The sequence below is a fragment of the Bos grunniens genome, chromosome 5, assembly GCF_055505025.1.
Source record: "Bos grunniens cultivar Pamir isolate PY7600 chromosome 5, Bosgru_T2T1.0, whole genome shotgun sequence".
In the NCBI taxonomy this organism is placed as follows: Eukaryota; Metazoa; Chordata; class Mammalia; order Artiodactyla; family Bovidae; genus Bos; species Bos grunniens.
Genome location: NC_141169.1, coordinates 108,145,829 through 108,162,512, shown reverse-complemented (window position 1 = coordinate 108,162,512; position 16,684 = coordinate 108,145,829). Strand labels below are relative to the sequence as shown.

The 16,684-nt window shown below is 51.7% G+C and overlaps 1 protein-coding gene across 5 annotated transcripts in view; it reads left to right on the top strand.

The window, feature by feature from the left end:
• Window positions 1-1,982: 1,982 nt before the first annotated feature.
• The window catches only part of TEAD4 (TEA domain transcription factor 4), a 67,652-nt gene continuing 52,950 nt past the window's right edge, over window positions 1,983-16,684 (top strand). For 2 of the 5 annotated variants that reach the window (XM_086402401.1, XM_086402402.1), the window contains exon 1: window positions 1,983-3,237. In XM_086402401.1, the coding sequence (XP_086258527.1) occupies window positions 2,967-3,237 (271 nt within the window). In that variant the 5' untranslated portion in view covers window positions 1,983-2,966. Of the gene's footprint in view, window positions 3,238-3,690; window positions 3,789-4,083; window positions 4,249-16,684 lie in introns of those variants that run through there. The other 3 variants (XM_086402404.1, XM_086402406.1, XM_086402400.1) reach the window with 2 other exon arrangements.

Here is a 16,684-nt window from a genome sequence, read left to right as displayed (position 1 = left end):
GTGCTTACCGTTTGTGCCTCACTGAGTGCCTGCTTGTTGTCCTGAGCTGTCTCATGTGGACGAGCTGTGACCAAGCCCTGACGTGTTGCATTAGTTAACAAACAGACCAGAATTTATATGCAAATAAGATGTGCTGTGAAAGTGCTGCACTCAATATGCCAGCAAATTTGGAAAACTCAGCAGTGGCCACAGGACTGGAAAAGGTCAGTTTTCATTCCAATCCCAAAGAAAGGCAATGTGAAAGAACGCTCAAACTACCACACAATTGCACTCATCTCACACACTAGTAAAGTAATGCTCAAAATTCTCCAAGCCAGGCTTCAGCAATACGTGAACCGTGAACTTCCTGATGTTCAAGCTGGTTTTAGAAAAGGCAGAGGAACCAGAGATCAAATTGCCAACATCCGCTGGATCATCGAAAAAACAAGAAAGTTCCAGAAAAACATCTATTTCTGTTTTATTGACTATGCCAAAGCCTTTGACTGTGTGGATCACAATAAACTGTGGAAAATTCTCAAAGAGATGGGAATACCAGACCACCTGACCTGCCTCTTGAGAAATTTGTATGCAGGTCAGGAAGCAACAGTTAGAACTGGACATGGAACAACAGACTGGTTCCAAATAGGAAAAGGAGTACGTCAAGACTGTATATTGTCACCCTGCTTATTTAACTTCTATGCAGAGTACATCATGAGAAACGCTGGACTGGAAGAAACACAAGCTGGAATCAAGATTGCCGGGAGAAATATCAATAACCTCAGATATGCAGATGACACCAGCCTTATGGCAGAAAGTGAAGAGGAACTCAAAAGCCTCTTGATGAAAGTGAAAGAGGAGAGTGAAAAAGTTGGCTTAAAGCTCAACATTCAGAAAACGAAGATCATGGCATCCGGTCCCATCACTTCATGGGAAATAGATAAGGAGACAGTGGAAACAGTGTCAGACTTTATTTTTCTGGGCTCCAAAATCACTGCAGATGGTGGCTGCAGCCATGAAATTAAAAGACGCTTACTCCTTGGAAGGAAAGTTATGAGCAACCTAGATAGCATATTCAAAAGCAGAGACATTACTTTGCCAACAAAGGTCCGTCTAGTCAAGGCTATGGTTTTTCCTGTGGTCATGTATGGATGTGAGAGTTGGACTGTGAAGAAGGCTGAGCACCGAAGAATTGATGCTTTTGAACTGTGGTGTTGGAGAAGACTCTTGAGAATCCCTTGGACTGCAAGGAGATCCAACCAGTCCACCCTAAAGGAGACCAGTCCTGGGTGTTCATTGGAAGGAATGATGCTAAAGCTGAAACTCCAGTACTTTGGCCACCTCATGTGAAGAGTTGACTCATTGGAAAAGACTCTGATGCTGGGAGGAATTGGGGGCAGGAGGAGAAGGGGACGACAGAGGATGAGATGGCTGGATGGCATCACTGACTCGATGGACTTGAGTCTGGGTGAACTCTGGGAGTTGGTGATGGTCAGGGAGGCCTGGCGTGCTATGATTCATGGGGTCGCAAAGAGTTGGACACGGCTGAGCAACTGAACTGAACTGAACTGAACTGAAGACCTGCTTCCTTCAAAGTCTCCACCTCAAGAGACTTGATACTTTGTCAGTGATGCTGTGATGCTCAAAACACCATTAGGGACTTCCCTGTGGTTCAGTGGTAAAGAGTTTGCCTATCAAGGCAGGAGACGGGTTCCATCCCTGATCTGGGAAAATCCCACATGCCGCGGAGCAACTAAGCCTGTGTGCCCCAACTACTGAGCCTGTGCTGTAGAGCCTGCACCCCACAACTACTGAGCCCGAGAGCCCGTGCTCTGCAACAAGGGAAGCCACCTCAGTGAGAAGCCTGCTCACTGCAACTAGAGAGCAGCCCCTGCTTGCAGGTAGTAGAGAAAAGTCCATGCAGTGGACCCAGCACAGCCAAAATTAAAGAAATAAAATTATTAAAAACACACACACCATTGGAACATCTCTCTTGGAAGTAACTTCCGCATTTGTAGCACTTTCTTTTATCTTCTGTGGCAGTAGCTTTCTGCTTTTTCATTTTTAACTTAATATTTATTATACACTTATCTATCCCAGGCACCAAGCTGGAGCTGGGTGAAAGATAAGATAAATCGGACATTTAGTCTGTCTCTAAGGAAGTTTCTGTTTGGTAAGGGAGGTAAGATCTGGACACCCACTACAGTACAGGGTTAAGCAATAAGGCTCCAGGGAGGTTGGACCTGAGTTTTGGAAAAAGATAAAAGTCCTCTGATTTCAACCTCCCAGCAAGAAGGGTGACTGAGGTCTGTGATTGCACCCTGTGTCAAGCCAGTATCTTCTGAAGACTTAAAAACAAAACTCCAAAAAACAAACCCAATCGCTAAACCCATCCTGGCGTATTTAAGACGCAGACTCCCCACTTTCTGGCGATGCTCCACAATAGATCGAGTCTTCCCAGCTCAATGATAAGCTCTGAGAGGGCAAGTGCTGAGGTCTTATCCTTCGCTGTTCCACAGTGTCCGGTGGGCGAGTGACAGACGCGGGATCAGGGTTAGACGCGTCTCCGGCCACGCCACACTGGTATCCCTTCCCCTCGTGAGCGGCTTTCAGCAGTGACCGCGATGCAGGCCGGCGCCGGGCGGAGGGAAGCGGCCGAAAGACCCTGCGGGGAGGGCACCTGTGGGCGCGCGGAGCTCCTGTGTGCTGGGCCCCGGACCGGAGTCCCAGGTGGATGGGCGCCGTAGGGAAGAAGGGCGCAGATGTCCGCGCACTGGACGCCCGCCCTTGCCAGGCCTTTCGGGGCCGGCGCGGAGGGAGAGGCGAGCAGGAGGCCGGGCGCGAGTCCAGAGCCCGGCCCGTAGGGTCGGGAGCAAGGGTTCCGGCCTCGGCAGAGAGCGGGGGACTGGCCGGGAGGGGCGGGAACCCGGGCCCGGGGAGGAGGAGGAGAGTCGGGGCTGAGATCAAAGGGGAAGCACGTGTGCCGGGCGATGGCCCCGGCCGGAGCCGGATGCCGAGGTCACAGCCGAGGGTCCCCGCGGCCGCCCCCGGCCCGCCCAGCCCGCGGCCCCTCCCCGCGTCCCAGTCTCCTCCCCGAGGGCCCGGGGCTGGGCCGCCACTCCCTCCAGCTCCCGCCCTCGACCGCGCGCATCTCATTCCAGCCCTCATTCCGCGCATTCCAGGCTTCCTCCTTTCAAACCCCAGGCCGGGGGCGGGGAGAACCCGCAGCTCCCGGCTTCGCCGCGCTGCCGCGTCCCCCAGGTGAGTGGCCGGCCGCCGCGCCCCTCGGCCGCGCCGCGGGCGCTCTTTCCTTCCCGCCTGGGACCTGCGCGCCGGGCCCGCCGTCCCCCTCTCCCGTCTCCGCTCTCCCGCTTCCCTCCCTTCCGCCCTCCCGCGCGCGCTCTGTTCCCCCAGCTCCCTTCCTCTCCCGTTGACTCACCCCGCCAGGAATAGGGATCGCCTGTGCTTTCCCGTCAGTCCCCTTCTGGGAAAACTCCTCCCTCTGCTCCGCCCCGCTCCGCGCACCGGCCACAGCGCGCTGGACACCGCGCACCGGACACCGCGCACCGAGTACCGCGCGCCGGGCGGGGCGAGCTGGGTTTGGGCCCGCGCGGAGTCGGCTCCGTCCCGCGATCCGCCTTCATCCCCGCCCAGCCGGTCGGCCCGGGGCCGGAGCCCGGGTCTCCGCTCGCTGACCCCGCGTTGTCTCTGCAGCGCCCTCGCCCGCCTCTCCGGACCTCAGCGGAGCCGCGGCTGGAAGAGCCGCGGGGCTGGCTCCGCGTACCCGCCCACCTCCTCGCACCCTGGGACCGGTAAGACGGCGGCGCGGGAGGAGCTCTCATCCGGGATCGGACTTAGGGGCGAGCCGGGCACGTGGAGTCGCGAGAACCGCGAGGCTGGGGTGGGCGCAAGGGCCAGGAGTAAGGGGAGCGCGCGGAGCCGAAAAGACGAGGCCGAGCCCAGGTCGCCGGCGGCCGAAAAGAGACCCAGCGCCCGCGCCTCTCTTCTGCTGGGCGCCTCTCGGGCTTGGAAAGGGTGTCCTGGCGATTTCAAGCCAAGGCTTTGCGAGAGCGGAGAGGACCTCCGCCAAAGGTCCCCATTTCCCAGGACTTGAGAAGCGTGGTGCGTTCCGTGCTGGAGGCCAGTGAGTCTGGAGAGCAGAGCTCCACAGCCCGAAGCGAACGTTTCCCCGGAGGGAGAGCAGACCCGGGACTCGCGCCTCCGTGCACTTGTGTGTCCAGCGGAGAGGGGGTTCGGGGCCAGACCTGGCAGGTCAGTGATGAGTTCACGTGGCGTGTGACTGTGCCGCCTCCTTAGCTCCGGGTGTCTGAGGGTGATACCTGCTCACCGATGACTCACCTACCTTCTAGGAGGCATGTTTGTTTGTGTTGAACGGGAGCGCCTTTCCACCCGAGAAAAGCGCTGTTTGTCTGTAAGCTGAGTATCTTGGAGGACTAGCGAGATGCCACGTCTCTCAGTGTGTGTTTCCCCCGTGAGGATGTTGTTCCTGGGCGGGACGGTCCTCCCTCCCTGCAGGAGCAGGGGCAGGACACCGAGTCTCTGGTGGTGTCTGTGCCCAAGGAGCTGGCGGTGGCTGTGGGGCTGTGTGGTCCCCAGGCTTCATTCGCCCTGGACCCACGGAGCTTGAGGGAAGCTGTGCACACCTGCCTCTCGCAGGCAGCTGTCTTTCTGTGGAGGTCGGTTTTGTTCTTGCCTGGAAGAGTTTAGGGAACACGTTGGTAGAAAGTTTAGGGAAGCCGAGATTCTTGCCTTTTGGTGATGGGGTGGGTTGTTGATAGTGAGACTTGGGCATGTTTGTGGGAGGGGTTGGACACCCTCCCCCCAGAAAGAGCTCATTTTGCATCTTGAGATTTGTGTAGGCAGTGCTTTTATTTGTTTTGATTAAAAATTAAAAAAAATACAATTTGTAAAAGTTACTTTCCATTTGCAGTTACAACAAAATACTGGCTATACTCCCCGTGTTGTACAATACATCCTTGAGTTTGTACCTGTCTGACACTCAATAGTTTGTACCCGCCCTCCCCCCCAACCCCCGCCCCCAGCTTGCTCCTTCTACCCCCACTCCCCCACTGGAAACCAATAGTCGGCTGTCTGTATGTGTGAGTCCTATGTTATATTCACTAGTTTGTTGTATTTTTTAGGTTCCACATGTGAGTGTATCATACAGTATTTGTCTAGACAGTGCTTTTAAAGTTGGCCCCAAGGACAGGGGAAATTGAACTACTGGTCCAGCTCTCCTTGGAGCCACCTGGGAGTCAAACGGAAGGACCCTCATTCTTGATGACTGACTGAACCACCAGGCACTGGGATGTAGGGAGGGTGTTTTCCTGCCCTCCTAGCGGGGGGAAGGCTGCCTCTGAGTCACTGGGTTGACCTGTGGGGAGGCCCTTCTGGATAGCTGTTTTCCCATCTCTTCCTTTCTGCTATGTTTTCTGTTTTCTCTCCCTTTGGAGTTTTACCACTGGAAACATTTCAGAGGGTGGAACTGGGTGGGGTGAGAGCCCCAGTGCCCAGGAGATGGGCAGAAGTTTGAGATTGACAGCATGTGAGGAGGATGGGGGCCACAGACTGATCCTTGAGTTATCTCTTCATCCCATGACAGAATGCTGTGGGCATCACGTTCGGGGCTTCTTGCCAGGAAGGGCCAAGATGCCCTCAGGTGGGGACTCCCACTGGTCCTCCATCCACCCTGAGGACACAGATATTCTGCTGGGAGCCACCTCCTCCTTCACCTGCTCAGGCCAGGTGTGTGGGTGGGGCTTTGAGGGTGTCTGGTGTATAGGTGTAGTAGAAAGGACTCAGGTTTGGGGTCAGACATAGCAGGGTATAAATCCTGACAGTTACTACCTTTAAGGCTTTGGGCTCAGTTTCCTGATGAGTAATGTGGGAGGGGTAATTAACATCTATCCAACAAGTTTTTGTGGTGAAAATTCAGTGTTTGCAGAGCAAATTGCACCGTGCAGAAGAAGCCAGTGTTTCCTAACCCTATTTCACCACAGAACCCCTTTATCCAGGAAATTTCCGAACACCTTTGCTAAACCCTGCTCTGTCATTCATGATTATTTAGCAAAATGGATCGAGTGTTTGCTGTGCGCTGAACCCTACAGGTTTCCTGTCTCGGGCTTAGGAACCGGGCTAGCTAGCAGCCCAGGTGGAGGTGGGATTTGGGCTTTGTCACTGAACAGCACAGGGTCTCCGTGTTCAGATTCCGGTCCTGCCTTGCCCCAGGGTGAACTTGCTAAACGTTACAGAACTCTAATGTCAGCACCGAACCCCCTCATATTAAAGATGGGAAGCACTCCCTATGGAGAAGAGTATAGAGAGTCCTTAAAAAAACTAAAAATAGAGTTAGTATATGATCTAGCTATCTCACTCCTGGACATATATCCGGAGAAAACTATAATCGGAAAAGATACATGTACCCGTGTGTTCATAGCAGCACTATTTACAATAGCCAAGACATGGAAGCCACTTAAATGCCCATCGATGGATCAGTGGATAAAGAAGATGTGGGATCTATACGCAATGGAGTATTACTTGGCCATAAAAAGTATTAAGTATGAAATAATGCTATTTGCAGCAACGTGGATGAACCAGACATTTTTATACTGAGTGAAGTAAGTCAGACAAAGACAAATACTGTCTGATACCACTTACACATGGAATCTAAAAAAAAATGGTAGAAAAAAACTTTTTTACGAAGCAGAAATAGACTCACAGACATAGAAAGCAAACTTATGGTCACCAAAGGGGAAATGGGTGGGGGAGGGATAAATTAGGAGTTTGAGATTAGCAGATACATACTCCTATGTATAAAATAGATAAACAAGTACCTACTGTAGCAAAGGAAACTCTACTCAATATCTTGTAATAAATTATAATGGAAAAGAATAGAAAACATATATATATATATTTGATATATATATTTGAATCATTTTGCTATACACCTAGAACTAGTACAGCATTGTAAATCATGCTGCAAATCAACTATACTTCAATAAAAAATTTAAAAATAATAAATATCAAGATGAGAAACTGAGGCCCTGGTGGGACCATAACTTGCTTAAGGTCTCACGGCTGGTGAGTGGCAGAGCTAGGACTAGAGCTGCACTCTGGTCCATTCTGATGCCTTCTCTCTCCTGCTCTGGGGGTGGCAATGCCCAGACCACCGGCCAGCTTGGTCTAACAGGTGTGGAGTCTGGAGCAGTCCGCCTGGGCATGTCTCCCGTCTTGTGGCTCAGATAAGCTTGTTTGGGCAGAAATACTCCCTTAGGAACCGTGGAACCTGAGAATGACCTCTGGAAGGGGGCAGGGACTTCAAGAGGTCTTTTTTTTTTTTTCCTATTTTGCTGCAATGGTGTCATGTGGGATCTTAGTTCCTTGACCAGGGATCGAACCCGTGTTCCCTGCAGTGGAAGCTTGGGATCTTTACCACTGGACTGCCAGGGAGTTCCCTCACGAGGTCTTTAAAATGCACCCGCCTTTCTCCTCCTGGGCCTGCAGGTCACTTAGCCAGGTAAGAAGCGTCCCTGTCCTTCCAGGTCTCCTGGGATGCAGAGCGCAGCTGGCTTGGAGCTTCTGTCCCGGCCTTGTACGGGTGACTGTCGCAGAGCATGGCAGTGGAGGATGTGGTGGCTTTCCTGCCGCCGAGGTTGGGCCCGGGTAGCCTGCCTGCCTTTGCCCCCTGTGACCTGTTGCTGGCAGGGGCTTAGACCACAGCTCCCTTTCAGGCTCTGAAATTGTAGCTGAACAGCTGCTGTCGGCCCCCGCCTCCCGGCGGTGTGACCAGCTCGGGGCCCAGGTGGACGTGGGGGCAGCGCTGTGTCGCTGGCACAGCCTCCAGCTCTAGGATCTCATTCCAGCTTTGCCTTGACCTCTCCTGAAATGACAGTTCTTCCTACGTTTCTGGTTTTGCCATGTGGACAGCAGGGAGATTCTGGCCACTTCCTCTCATACTGTTCATGTCCATGGGGTTCTCAGGGCAAGAATAACGGAGTGGTTTGCCGTTCCGTCCTCAGTGGACCACGATTTGTCAAAACTCTCTTAGGTGGCCCTGCATGGCATGACCCATAGCTTCATTGAGTTACACAAGCCCCTTCGCCATGACAAAGCTGTGATCCACGAAGGGGGTTAGTTAGCATCACCGACTTGACAGACATGAGTTTGAGAGCAGGTGAAGGACAGGGAATCCTGGCATGCCACAGTCCCTGGGGTCACAAAGAGTCGGACACGACTTGGTGACTGAACAACAGCCAGCTCCTGCCAGGTGTGGTCCTGGAGCCTCAGCTGTAGCGACTGGCCCTTTGGGAAGATTTCCACTGGAACTGCAGCCCCCTTCTCCCCAGGGTGCCCACACCTTCTGGCCTTTCGCCCATCAGGGGGATGGGCCCGGCTCCCTGCTGTGCGTCCTGCTGGGGTGGGCGGCCCCCATGGTGGGCGGGCCCCCATGGGTGGGACTCGGCTTCCTTTGACCCAAACTTCATGGGAACAATGGACTTCAGAGGAGTCACCAGGGGCAGGAAATGGAGCTGTGCTGAAGCTGGGTGACTGTCGTGGGGGAGGGGATACACATCCGGCCTGGAGGAAAGGCAGGGCGTTGGGGGCAGGGCAGAGGGCACTGGGGCTGGCCACTGACACACAGGGTGGGCCTCTTCTCTGCAGGGGCTGTTGACTCAGAGACCTGGGCCGCTGAAGCCCACTCTGGCTGAACCTCCTGCTCAGTGTCTTCTCAGCAGAGGTGTCCCTGGGGTCTGCCAGCCCGGCTCACTCCCACCAGAACCACGGTCCTCCCTTCCTGCCAGCTCCCTGGATGGGATGTCTGCGTGAATGGGCCTGGCTGGGATAAAAGGCCAGTCTTGTTTCTTCCTGGCTGACGGCCACCTTGGCGTTAAGCCTTGAGTAATCGTTGACTGGGCAATGGGCAGAGGTCTGGGTGGGGAGGCAACCGGTCTGGGTCAGCTGGACTACAGAGAGGGATTATTCATATGACCAGGACAGGCAGAGGGAGATACTACCCAGAGCAGGTGGCAAAATGTTCTGGGAGATGAAGCACCCTTATCTAGCCTTCATCTTTGTAAGAGCAGAGCCGACGTGGGAGAGAGCTAAGGTGGCTTTGGGAGAAGTGAGTCAGACCACTTGCTTTTCCTCAGTTCAGGTGGCCTTACTCACAGATCGGGTTCTGGGGACCTGAAAGAAACTTCTGGGCTCTGGGAGGAGCCCCGACCAGTGGGAGGAGGTGAGCATGGCAAGGCAATCCACATTGTCCTGGTTTAGCCCTTCTAAGGGGCAAGGCTTCCCAGGTAGCTCAAACGGTAAAGAATCTGCCTGCCAATGCAGGAGACACAGGTTCTATCCTTGGGTTGGAAAGATCCCCAGAGGAGGAAGTGTCAACCAGTATTATTGCAACTGGAGACACAACAGTATTATTGCCTGGAGAATCCCATGGACAGAGGAGCCTGGCAGGCTACAGTCCACAGGGTGGCAAAGAATTGGACAGGACTGAGCAAGGAGATCCAACCAGTCCATTCTGAAGGAGATCAGCCCTGGGATTTCTTTGGAAGGAATGATGCTAAAGCTGAAACTCCAGTACTTTGGCCACCTCATGCGAAGAGTTGACTCATTGGAAAAGACTCTGATGCTGGGAGGGATTGAGGGCAGGAGGAGAAGGGGACGACAGAGGATGAGATGGCTGGATGGCATCACTGACTCGATGGACGTGAGTCTGGGTGAACTCCGGGAGTTGGTGATGGACAGGGAGGCCTGGCGTGCTGCAATTCATGGGGTCACAAAGAGTTGGACACGACTGAGCGACTGAACTGAATTTAGCGACTAACACACACACAGAGGGCAAGACTAGTTGATGTGCTTCCTATGGATCCTTTGCCAAATTCCAGGTCAGACGTTTGAACATTTGGTCTAGGGGGCGCTTCAGAAATGAATTTGAGGAAGCTAGCAGTCAGCGTGCGTTCACTCACCAAGTCATGGGGAAAGAATCTAACTTGGGTGTAGGATTTTCTTGGGTTCAAGAGAATTGAGTGCGTTCTGGCTGATAAGAGCGCTAAGAGGGATTTGGAGCTGACTGAAAGATCGCCCTGTGTCCTGGTACGACCTCATGACGCCCTGGGGCGAGGTCTCTAGTGATGTGTCACAGGGCTCTTTTTTTTTTTGGCTTTGTGCTGTTATCAGTTCTGTGGGTGTTCAGGACAACAAGCACAGAGGACTATCGAACCAGGATTTAGAACCGTCTCAACAGGCTAGGAGGCTGAGGTTAAGCAGAACTCTGAAATTAAAAAAAAATTTTTTTCAGTTAAATACATGCTCATTATAGAACACCAGGAAAATAAATACATAAAGGGGAAAATAAAATAGTACCTAGGACCACAACTTAGGGATGAGTACCGTTGGTATATTGGTATCAGTTCAGTTCAGTTTAGTTCAGTTGCTCAGTTGTGTCCTTGTGACCCCTTGAATCACAGCACACCAGACCTCCCTGTCCATCACCAACTCCCGGAGTTCACTCAGACTCACGTCCATCGAGTCAGTGATGCCATCCAGCCATCTCATCCTCTGTCATCCCCTTCTCCTCCTGCCCCCAATCCCTCCCAGCATCAGAGTCTTTTCCAACGAGTCAACTCTTCGCATGAGGTGGCCAAAGTACTGGAGTTTCAGCTTTAGCATCATTCCTTCCAAAGAAATCCCAGGGCTGATCTCCTTCAGAATGGACTGGTTGGATCTCCTTGCAGTCCAAGGGACTCTCAAGAGTCTTCTCCAACACCACAGTTCAAAAGCATCAATTCTTCGGCGCTCAGCCTTCTTCACAGTCCAACTCTCACATCCATACATGATCACAGGAAAAACCATAGCCTTGACTAGATGAACCTTTGTTGGCAAAGTAATGTCTCTGTTTTTCAATATGCTGTCTAGCTTGGTCATAATTTTCCTTCCAAGGAGTAAGCGTCTTTTAATTTCATGGCTGCAGTCACCATCTGCAGTGATTTTGGAGCCCAGAAAAATAAAGTCTGACACTGTTTCCACTGTTTCCCCATCCATTTCCCATGAAGTGGTGGGACCGGATGCCATGATCTTCGTTTTCTGAATGTTGAGCTTTAAGCCAACTTTTTCACTCTCCACTTTCACTTTCATCAAGAGGCTTTTGAGTTCCTCTTCACTTTCTGCCATAAGGGTGGTGTCATCTGCATATCTGAGGTTATTGATATTTCTCCCGGCAATCTTAATTCCAGCTTGTGCTTCTTCCAGCCCAGCGTTTCTCATGATGTACTCTGCATTTAAGTTAAATAAACAGGGTGACAATATACAGCCTTGACATACTCCTTTTCCTATTTGGAACCAGTCTGTTGTTCCATGTCCAGTTCTAACTGTTGCTTCCTGACCTGCATACAGATTTCTCAAGAGGCAGATCAGGTGGTCTGGTATTCCCATCTCTTTCAGAATTTTCCACAGTTTATTGTGATCCACACAGTCAAAGACTTTGGCATAGTCAATAAAGCAGAAATAGATGTTTTTCTGGAATTCTTTTGCTTTTTCGATGATCCAGCGGATGTTGGCAATTTGATCTCTGGTTCCTCTGCCTTTTCTAAAACCAGCTTGAACATCAGGAAGTCCACGGTTCACATATTGCTGAAGCCTGGCTTGGAGAATTTTAAGCATTACTTTACTAGCGTATGAGATGAGTGCAATTGTGCGGTAGTTTGAGCATTCTTTGGCATTGCCTTTCTTTGGGATTGGAATGAAAACTGACCTTTTCCAGTCCTGTGGCCACTGCTGAGTTTTCCAAATTTGCTGGCCTATTGAGTGCAGCACTTTCACAGCATCATCTTTCAGGATTTGGAATAGCTCAACTGGAATTCTATCACCTCCACTAGCTTTGTTCGTAGTGATGCTTTCTAAGGCCCACTTGACTTCACATTCCAGGATGTCTGGCTCTAGGTCAGTGATCACATCATCGTGATTATCTGGGTCGTGAAGATCTTTTTTGTACAGTTCTTCTGTGTATTCTTGCCATCTCTTCTTAATATCTAAATGGCTGTCTGGGGAGGCCTTTCAAATAGCTGTGAAAAGAAGAGAAGAGAAAAGCAAAGGAGAAAAGGAAAGATATAAACATCTGAATGCAGAGTTCCAAAGAATAGCAAGAAGAGATAAGAAAGCCTTCTTCAGCAATCAATGCAAAGAAATAGAGGAAAACAACAGAATGGGAAAGACTAGAGATCTCTTCAAGAAAATTAGAGATACCAAAGGAACATTTCATGCAAAGATGGGCTCGATAAAGGACAGAAATTGCGGTTATACTCTATTCTTTGTTTTTTTTTTAAGCTACTGAATACTATGTGCTCAGTCGCTAAGTTGTGTCCGACTCTTTGCAACCCTCTGAACTGTAGCCCACCAGGCTCCTCTGTCCCTGGGATTCTCTAGGCAAGAATCCTGGAGTGGGTAGCCATTCTCTTCTTCAGGGAGTCTTCCTGACCCAGGGATGGAGCCTGAGTCTTCTGTGTTGGCAGGTGGGTTCTTTACTACTAGGGCCAGCTGGGAAGCCCCAAACAATATTGTACCATATGACAATTTATTTAACTGTGCCCTACTGGACTTTGAAAAACTGTCTTCAATGTTTAACCAATTCAAAATTGCTTGACATCTAGCGTGTTTGCCTATCTGAAGATGAAATCTAAAAAGTTTACTTGTAAAATCGTGTGTTTAAGTTCAGAACATCAATTATATGCTGAATAGGAACTTACTGTCAATCCTTGTGAGGAGAAAAATCTTGAGATTTTTCGTTGAGGAAGGGAGCGGAAGGGAAATGAGCATTTATTAAGTGCCTACTGAGTGCCAGGCAGTATTCTAAGCATCTCTCTCGAAATCTCTCATTTAATCTTTGTAGCGGCTCTGTAACATAGGCTTTGTGTTGTTTTTTTAGCCTCTACTTTACAGAGGAGGATTCCCAGGTGACTCAGTAGTAAAGAACCCGCCTGCTAATGCAGGAGATGCAAGTTTGATTCCTGGATCAGGAAGATCCCCTGGAGAAAAGAATGGCAACCCACTCCAGTGTTCTTGCCTGGAGAATCCCATGGACAGAGGGGCCCGTCAGGCTACAGTCCATGAGGTCGCAGAGTCGGACACTACTGAAGTGACTTAGATAACTTAGATTACAGAGGAGGAAGAAGTTACATGGAGATTAATGTGGGGTGGGAGTATGTGCCCAGGTCCATCTGGCTCTCTGCTGCGGAGCCAGTGGTGTGGGAGGGGCCTGCGATGGGAGGGCTGAGTCCATTGTGGTGCTCTGGCCACACTGGGAGCCTCTTCTGGTTTTGGAGGGTGGACACACCACACCCAGGGAGCACGGAGCTGTGGTTGTCTCGGCCAGGATGGAGCAAGGGTGGCTGCTGGCACTTCTCTCCAAGGAGGCAGCCCTCTTTTCGGGAGCAGCAGACCCCTCCGTCTGATCTGCGGTCCATTTGAGGAGGGAGGACCAGGCGGAACCACATCCAGTTTCTATTTCTATGAAGAATGTGTTCGGGATGCTTCACAGGAGGTCTCTGCTCTGGCTGGGAGATAGCATCAATGACCTCTGGGATCTCGCCTCCACCATGTGGTTCTGGCCTCAGTTTCTCCACCAGTAGGGTAGGGGCGTATTTCCCACTTGGACTTTCTGGAAAATCCATCCTGCTAGAGGGAGGTAATGCCAGAGGAGAGGCTGAGAGATGTGGTGGCGGGGGGAGGGAAGGGCAGTGTCTGAGGAGGGAGACATGGTGGCACTGCATGGCCCCCCCATCACCCTGTGAAAGCTGAATGGACAGGTGTCAGGGGCAGGCTGCCCCCGGGGCTGGGGAGGGGAAGATGCCCTGGCGGGGGGTAGTGGCTGCGAGCAGACTGCAGCGCTGTGTCGTCTGATGGGAATGTGAAATTGTACGTTAAAGAAGCAAAAAGAAACTGACCAAATGAGTATTAATAATATATTATTAAGCTACTGTGTCTGAAATATTACTGCTTACTGTGTAATCAATAGTAAAACAATATAATGAGATTGTTATGTTGCTTCTCATACAAAGGGTTGGAGATCCAGCCTGTGTTTTATGCTCATCGGCACGTCTCTGTCACCCAGCCACACTTTTCAAGTGCCCGGCAGCCACATGTGACTGGCCACTGTTTTGGACCGTGGAGGTTCACAGCTGGCCTGCTCTTTCTGCTTCTCATCAGCTATGTGGCCTGGGGCAAGTTTTCAGACTTCAGTGTGTCTTGTTTTCCACTTTTTTTTTTGGGCCTTGCCTAGCAGCGTGCAGGATCTTTGCTCCCTGACCAGGGATTGAACCTGTGCCCTGTACAGCAGAAGCACAGAGTCCTAACCACTGGACCACCAGGGAAGTCTCTTACTTACCCCTCTTACGAATGGCGGCAATAATAATAACGGTGCCAAGCCCATATGGTTGATGTGAAGATTAAATTAGGCAATGTTTGTAAAGTGCTTGGTGTTTTTGCCCTGGCATGTATTAAACTTTGTGTGAAAGTGAAAGTGTAAGTCGCTCAGTCGTGTCCGATTCTTTGCAACCCCATGGACTGTGTGGCCTGCCAGGCTCCTCTGTCCATGGAATGCTCCAGGCAAGAATACTGCAGTGGGTTGCCCTTTCCTTCTCCAGAAACTTTCTGTAAAGTGCTTATCAAATAAATGACCTGTAACTGGTCCTTAACCCCTGGACAGGCTAGAGGGGCAGGTGGTGATGAACTTGGGAAAGCCCTGTTGTAGGGGGGACCCTGTGCTCCCTGGGCGGGCCCCCTAGTTCTACAGAGTGAAATGGGTTCCGATCAGATGGGCTGATCCACAGTTGCTGCAAAGAGGGTCGCCTCATGGGAGAGAAATGTCAGCACCCCAACAACAGGACAGGACAGGACAGGGCAGGGTCCACACCTCAAGAGGTGTGTCCTGGGTGTCTGTCTGCTTGGGGCTCGGAGCTCTGCTTCGTGGTGAGGATGCTCCGCTGTAAGTGGCAGGACCTCGAGTTGGGATGGGAGGTGGGTTGCTTGTGCAGGAGAAGAAGGGAGACAGGATCAGTGGCTTCCGATACCCACCTTGGAGCTCCGCCAGCGCCAGCGGTGCCAGCTCTCTGTCTTGGCATCAACCCCCAACCCCCTGGTTTGCACCTGCCCTTGGCCAAGCCACAGTGGTCACAGAGCACCCACTGTGTGCCAGGCCCTGGACCAGGTGTGGTGGGGGGAACCTGGAAGGGAGGGCCTGGTCTCTGTGCTCGAGGGGTGTCCCATGAGGCAGTGGAGACACCCTGAGTGGCAAACACTGAGAGCCTGTGGGGGTGCGCCAAGGAGGGTGATGGGGAAGCACAGATCAGTGCTGAGGGGGTGCCCAGGGAAGAGGATTCATTCCCACTCGGAGAGGGAGCAGCCAGGGAAGGCTTCATGGAGGAGGAGGTACTCGGGCGGGCTTTGAAAGATGGGTATTTGACAGCTGTGTGTGTGGGCGTGTGTAAGAGGGACAGAGAGAAGGAGAGAGGGAGGGAGGAAGCGAGTGGGAGAAGCGTCTTCGAGAAGACAGAAGTGGTAGTGATTGCGGGGCTGTGGTCATGAGACAGTGGGGAGGGGAAGTGGGGGAGATCACTGGGCCTCATGACGAGGTTGATTTGGGGGCCTCTGGGCAGAATAGGGAGGACTTGTTAAGAGTTTACCTGTCAGCCTGCAGTAGAGTTTTCTCCTCGTGCTGTGTCCGTCCTGTGGGCTTTTTTTCTTTGTTTTTGAATTATTTGGCTCTGCTGGACCTAAGTTATGCCATATGGGATCTTCAGTCTTCCATCCGGCCTGCAGAACATGGGATCCAGTTCCCTGACCAGCGACTGAATGGGGGTCCCCTGCGTTGGGAGTGCTGAGTCTTAGCCACTGGACCACGAGGGAAGTCTCAGTCCTATGGACTTTGACAGATGTACAGAGTTGGGTGGTGGCCACCATAATCAGGGTCCATGACTGTCCATCTCCCCAGACAACTGCCCGATACTGTAGCCCTATCGCCCCTCACCCACTCCGCCCTCCCTGATCTCCTCTCACTCCTGTGGTCCTGTCCTCCTGTGGAATCACACAGCATGAAGCTTTGGGCTCTGTGGGCTTCACTAGCAGGGCCCTCCCTTCGACCAGGTGGCGTGTGGGTCAGAAGATGCTGAGTTGTAAGGACCTCATTATACAACATCCCACGGTGTGCTTGGCCACTGGCTGGTTGAAGGACTTGGGGTATTTCCAGCCTTTGTTGATTGTGTAAGCTGCTATCATCACTGACGTGTTGGTTTTTTCGTGAACACAGGCCTCCGTTTCTCTTGGATAAATGCCTAGAGTGGGACTGCTGGGTCACACCCTGCATGTATGTTTAATGGTGTAAGAAGCTGCCAAGGGACCTCCCTGGTGGTCCAGTGGTTAAGACTTTATGCTTCCACCGTAAGGAGGATGGTTTCAATCCCTGGTCAAGGAGCCAAGATGCTACATGCCTTGTGGCCAAAAACAACATAAAACAGAAGCAATATTGTTAACAAATTCAATAAAGACTTAAAAAAAAAAAAGAGAGAACCACATCAAAAAAACATCTTAAAAAAGAAGCTGCCGAACTGTTTTCCCACGTGTCGCGTCTTGCGTTCTTCCCAGCGGAGCTCCATCGCAGTGTCTGTCATAGCCTTTCCCTCTGGCTTGT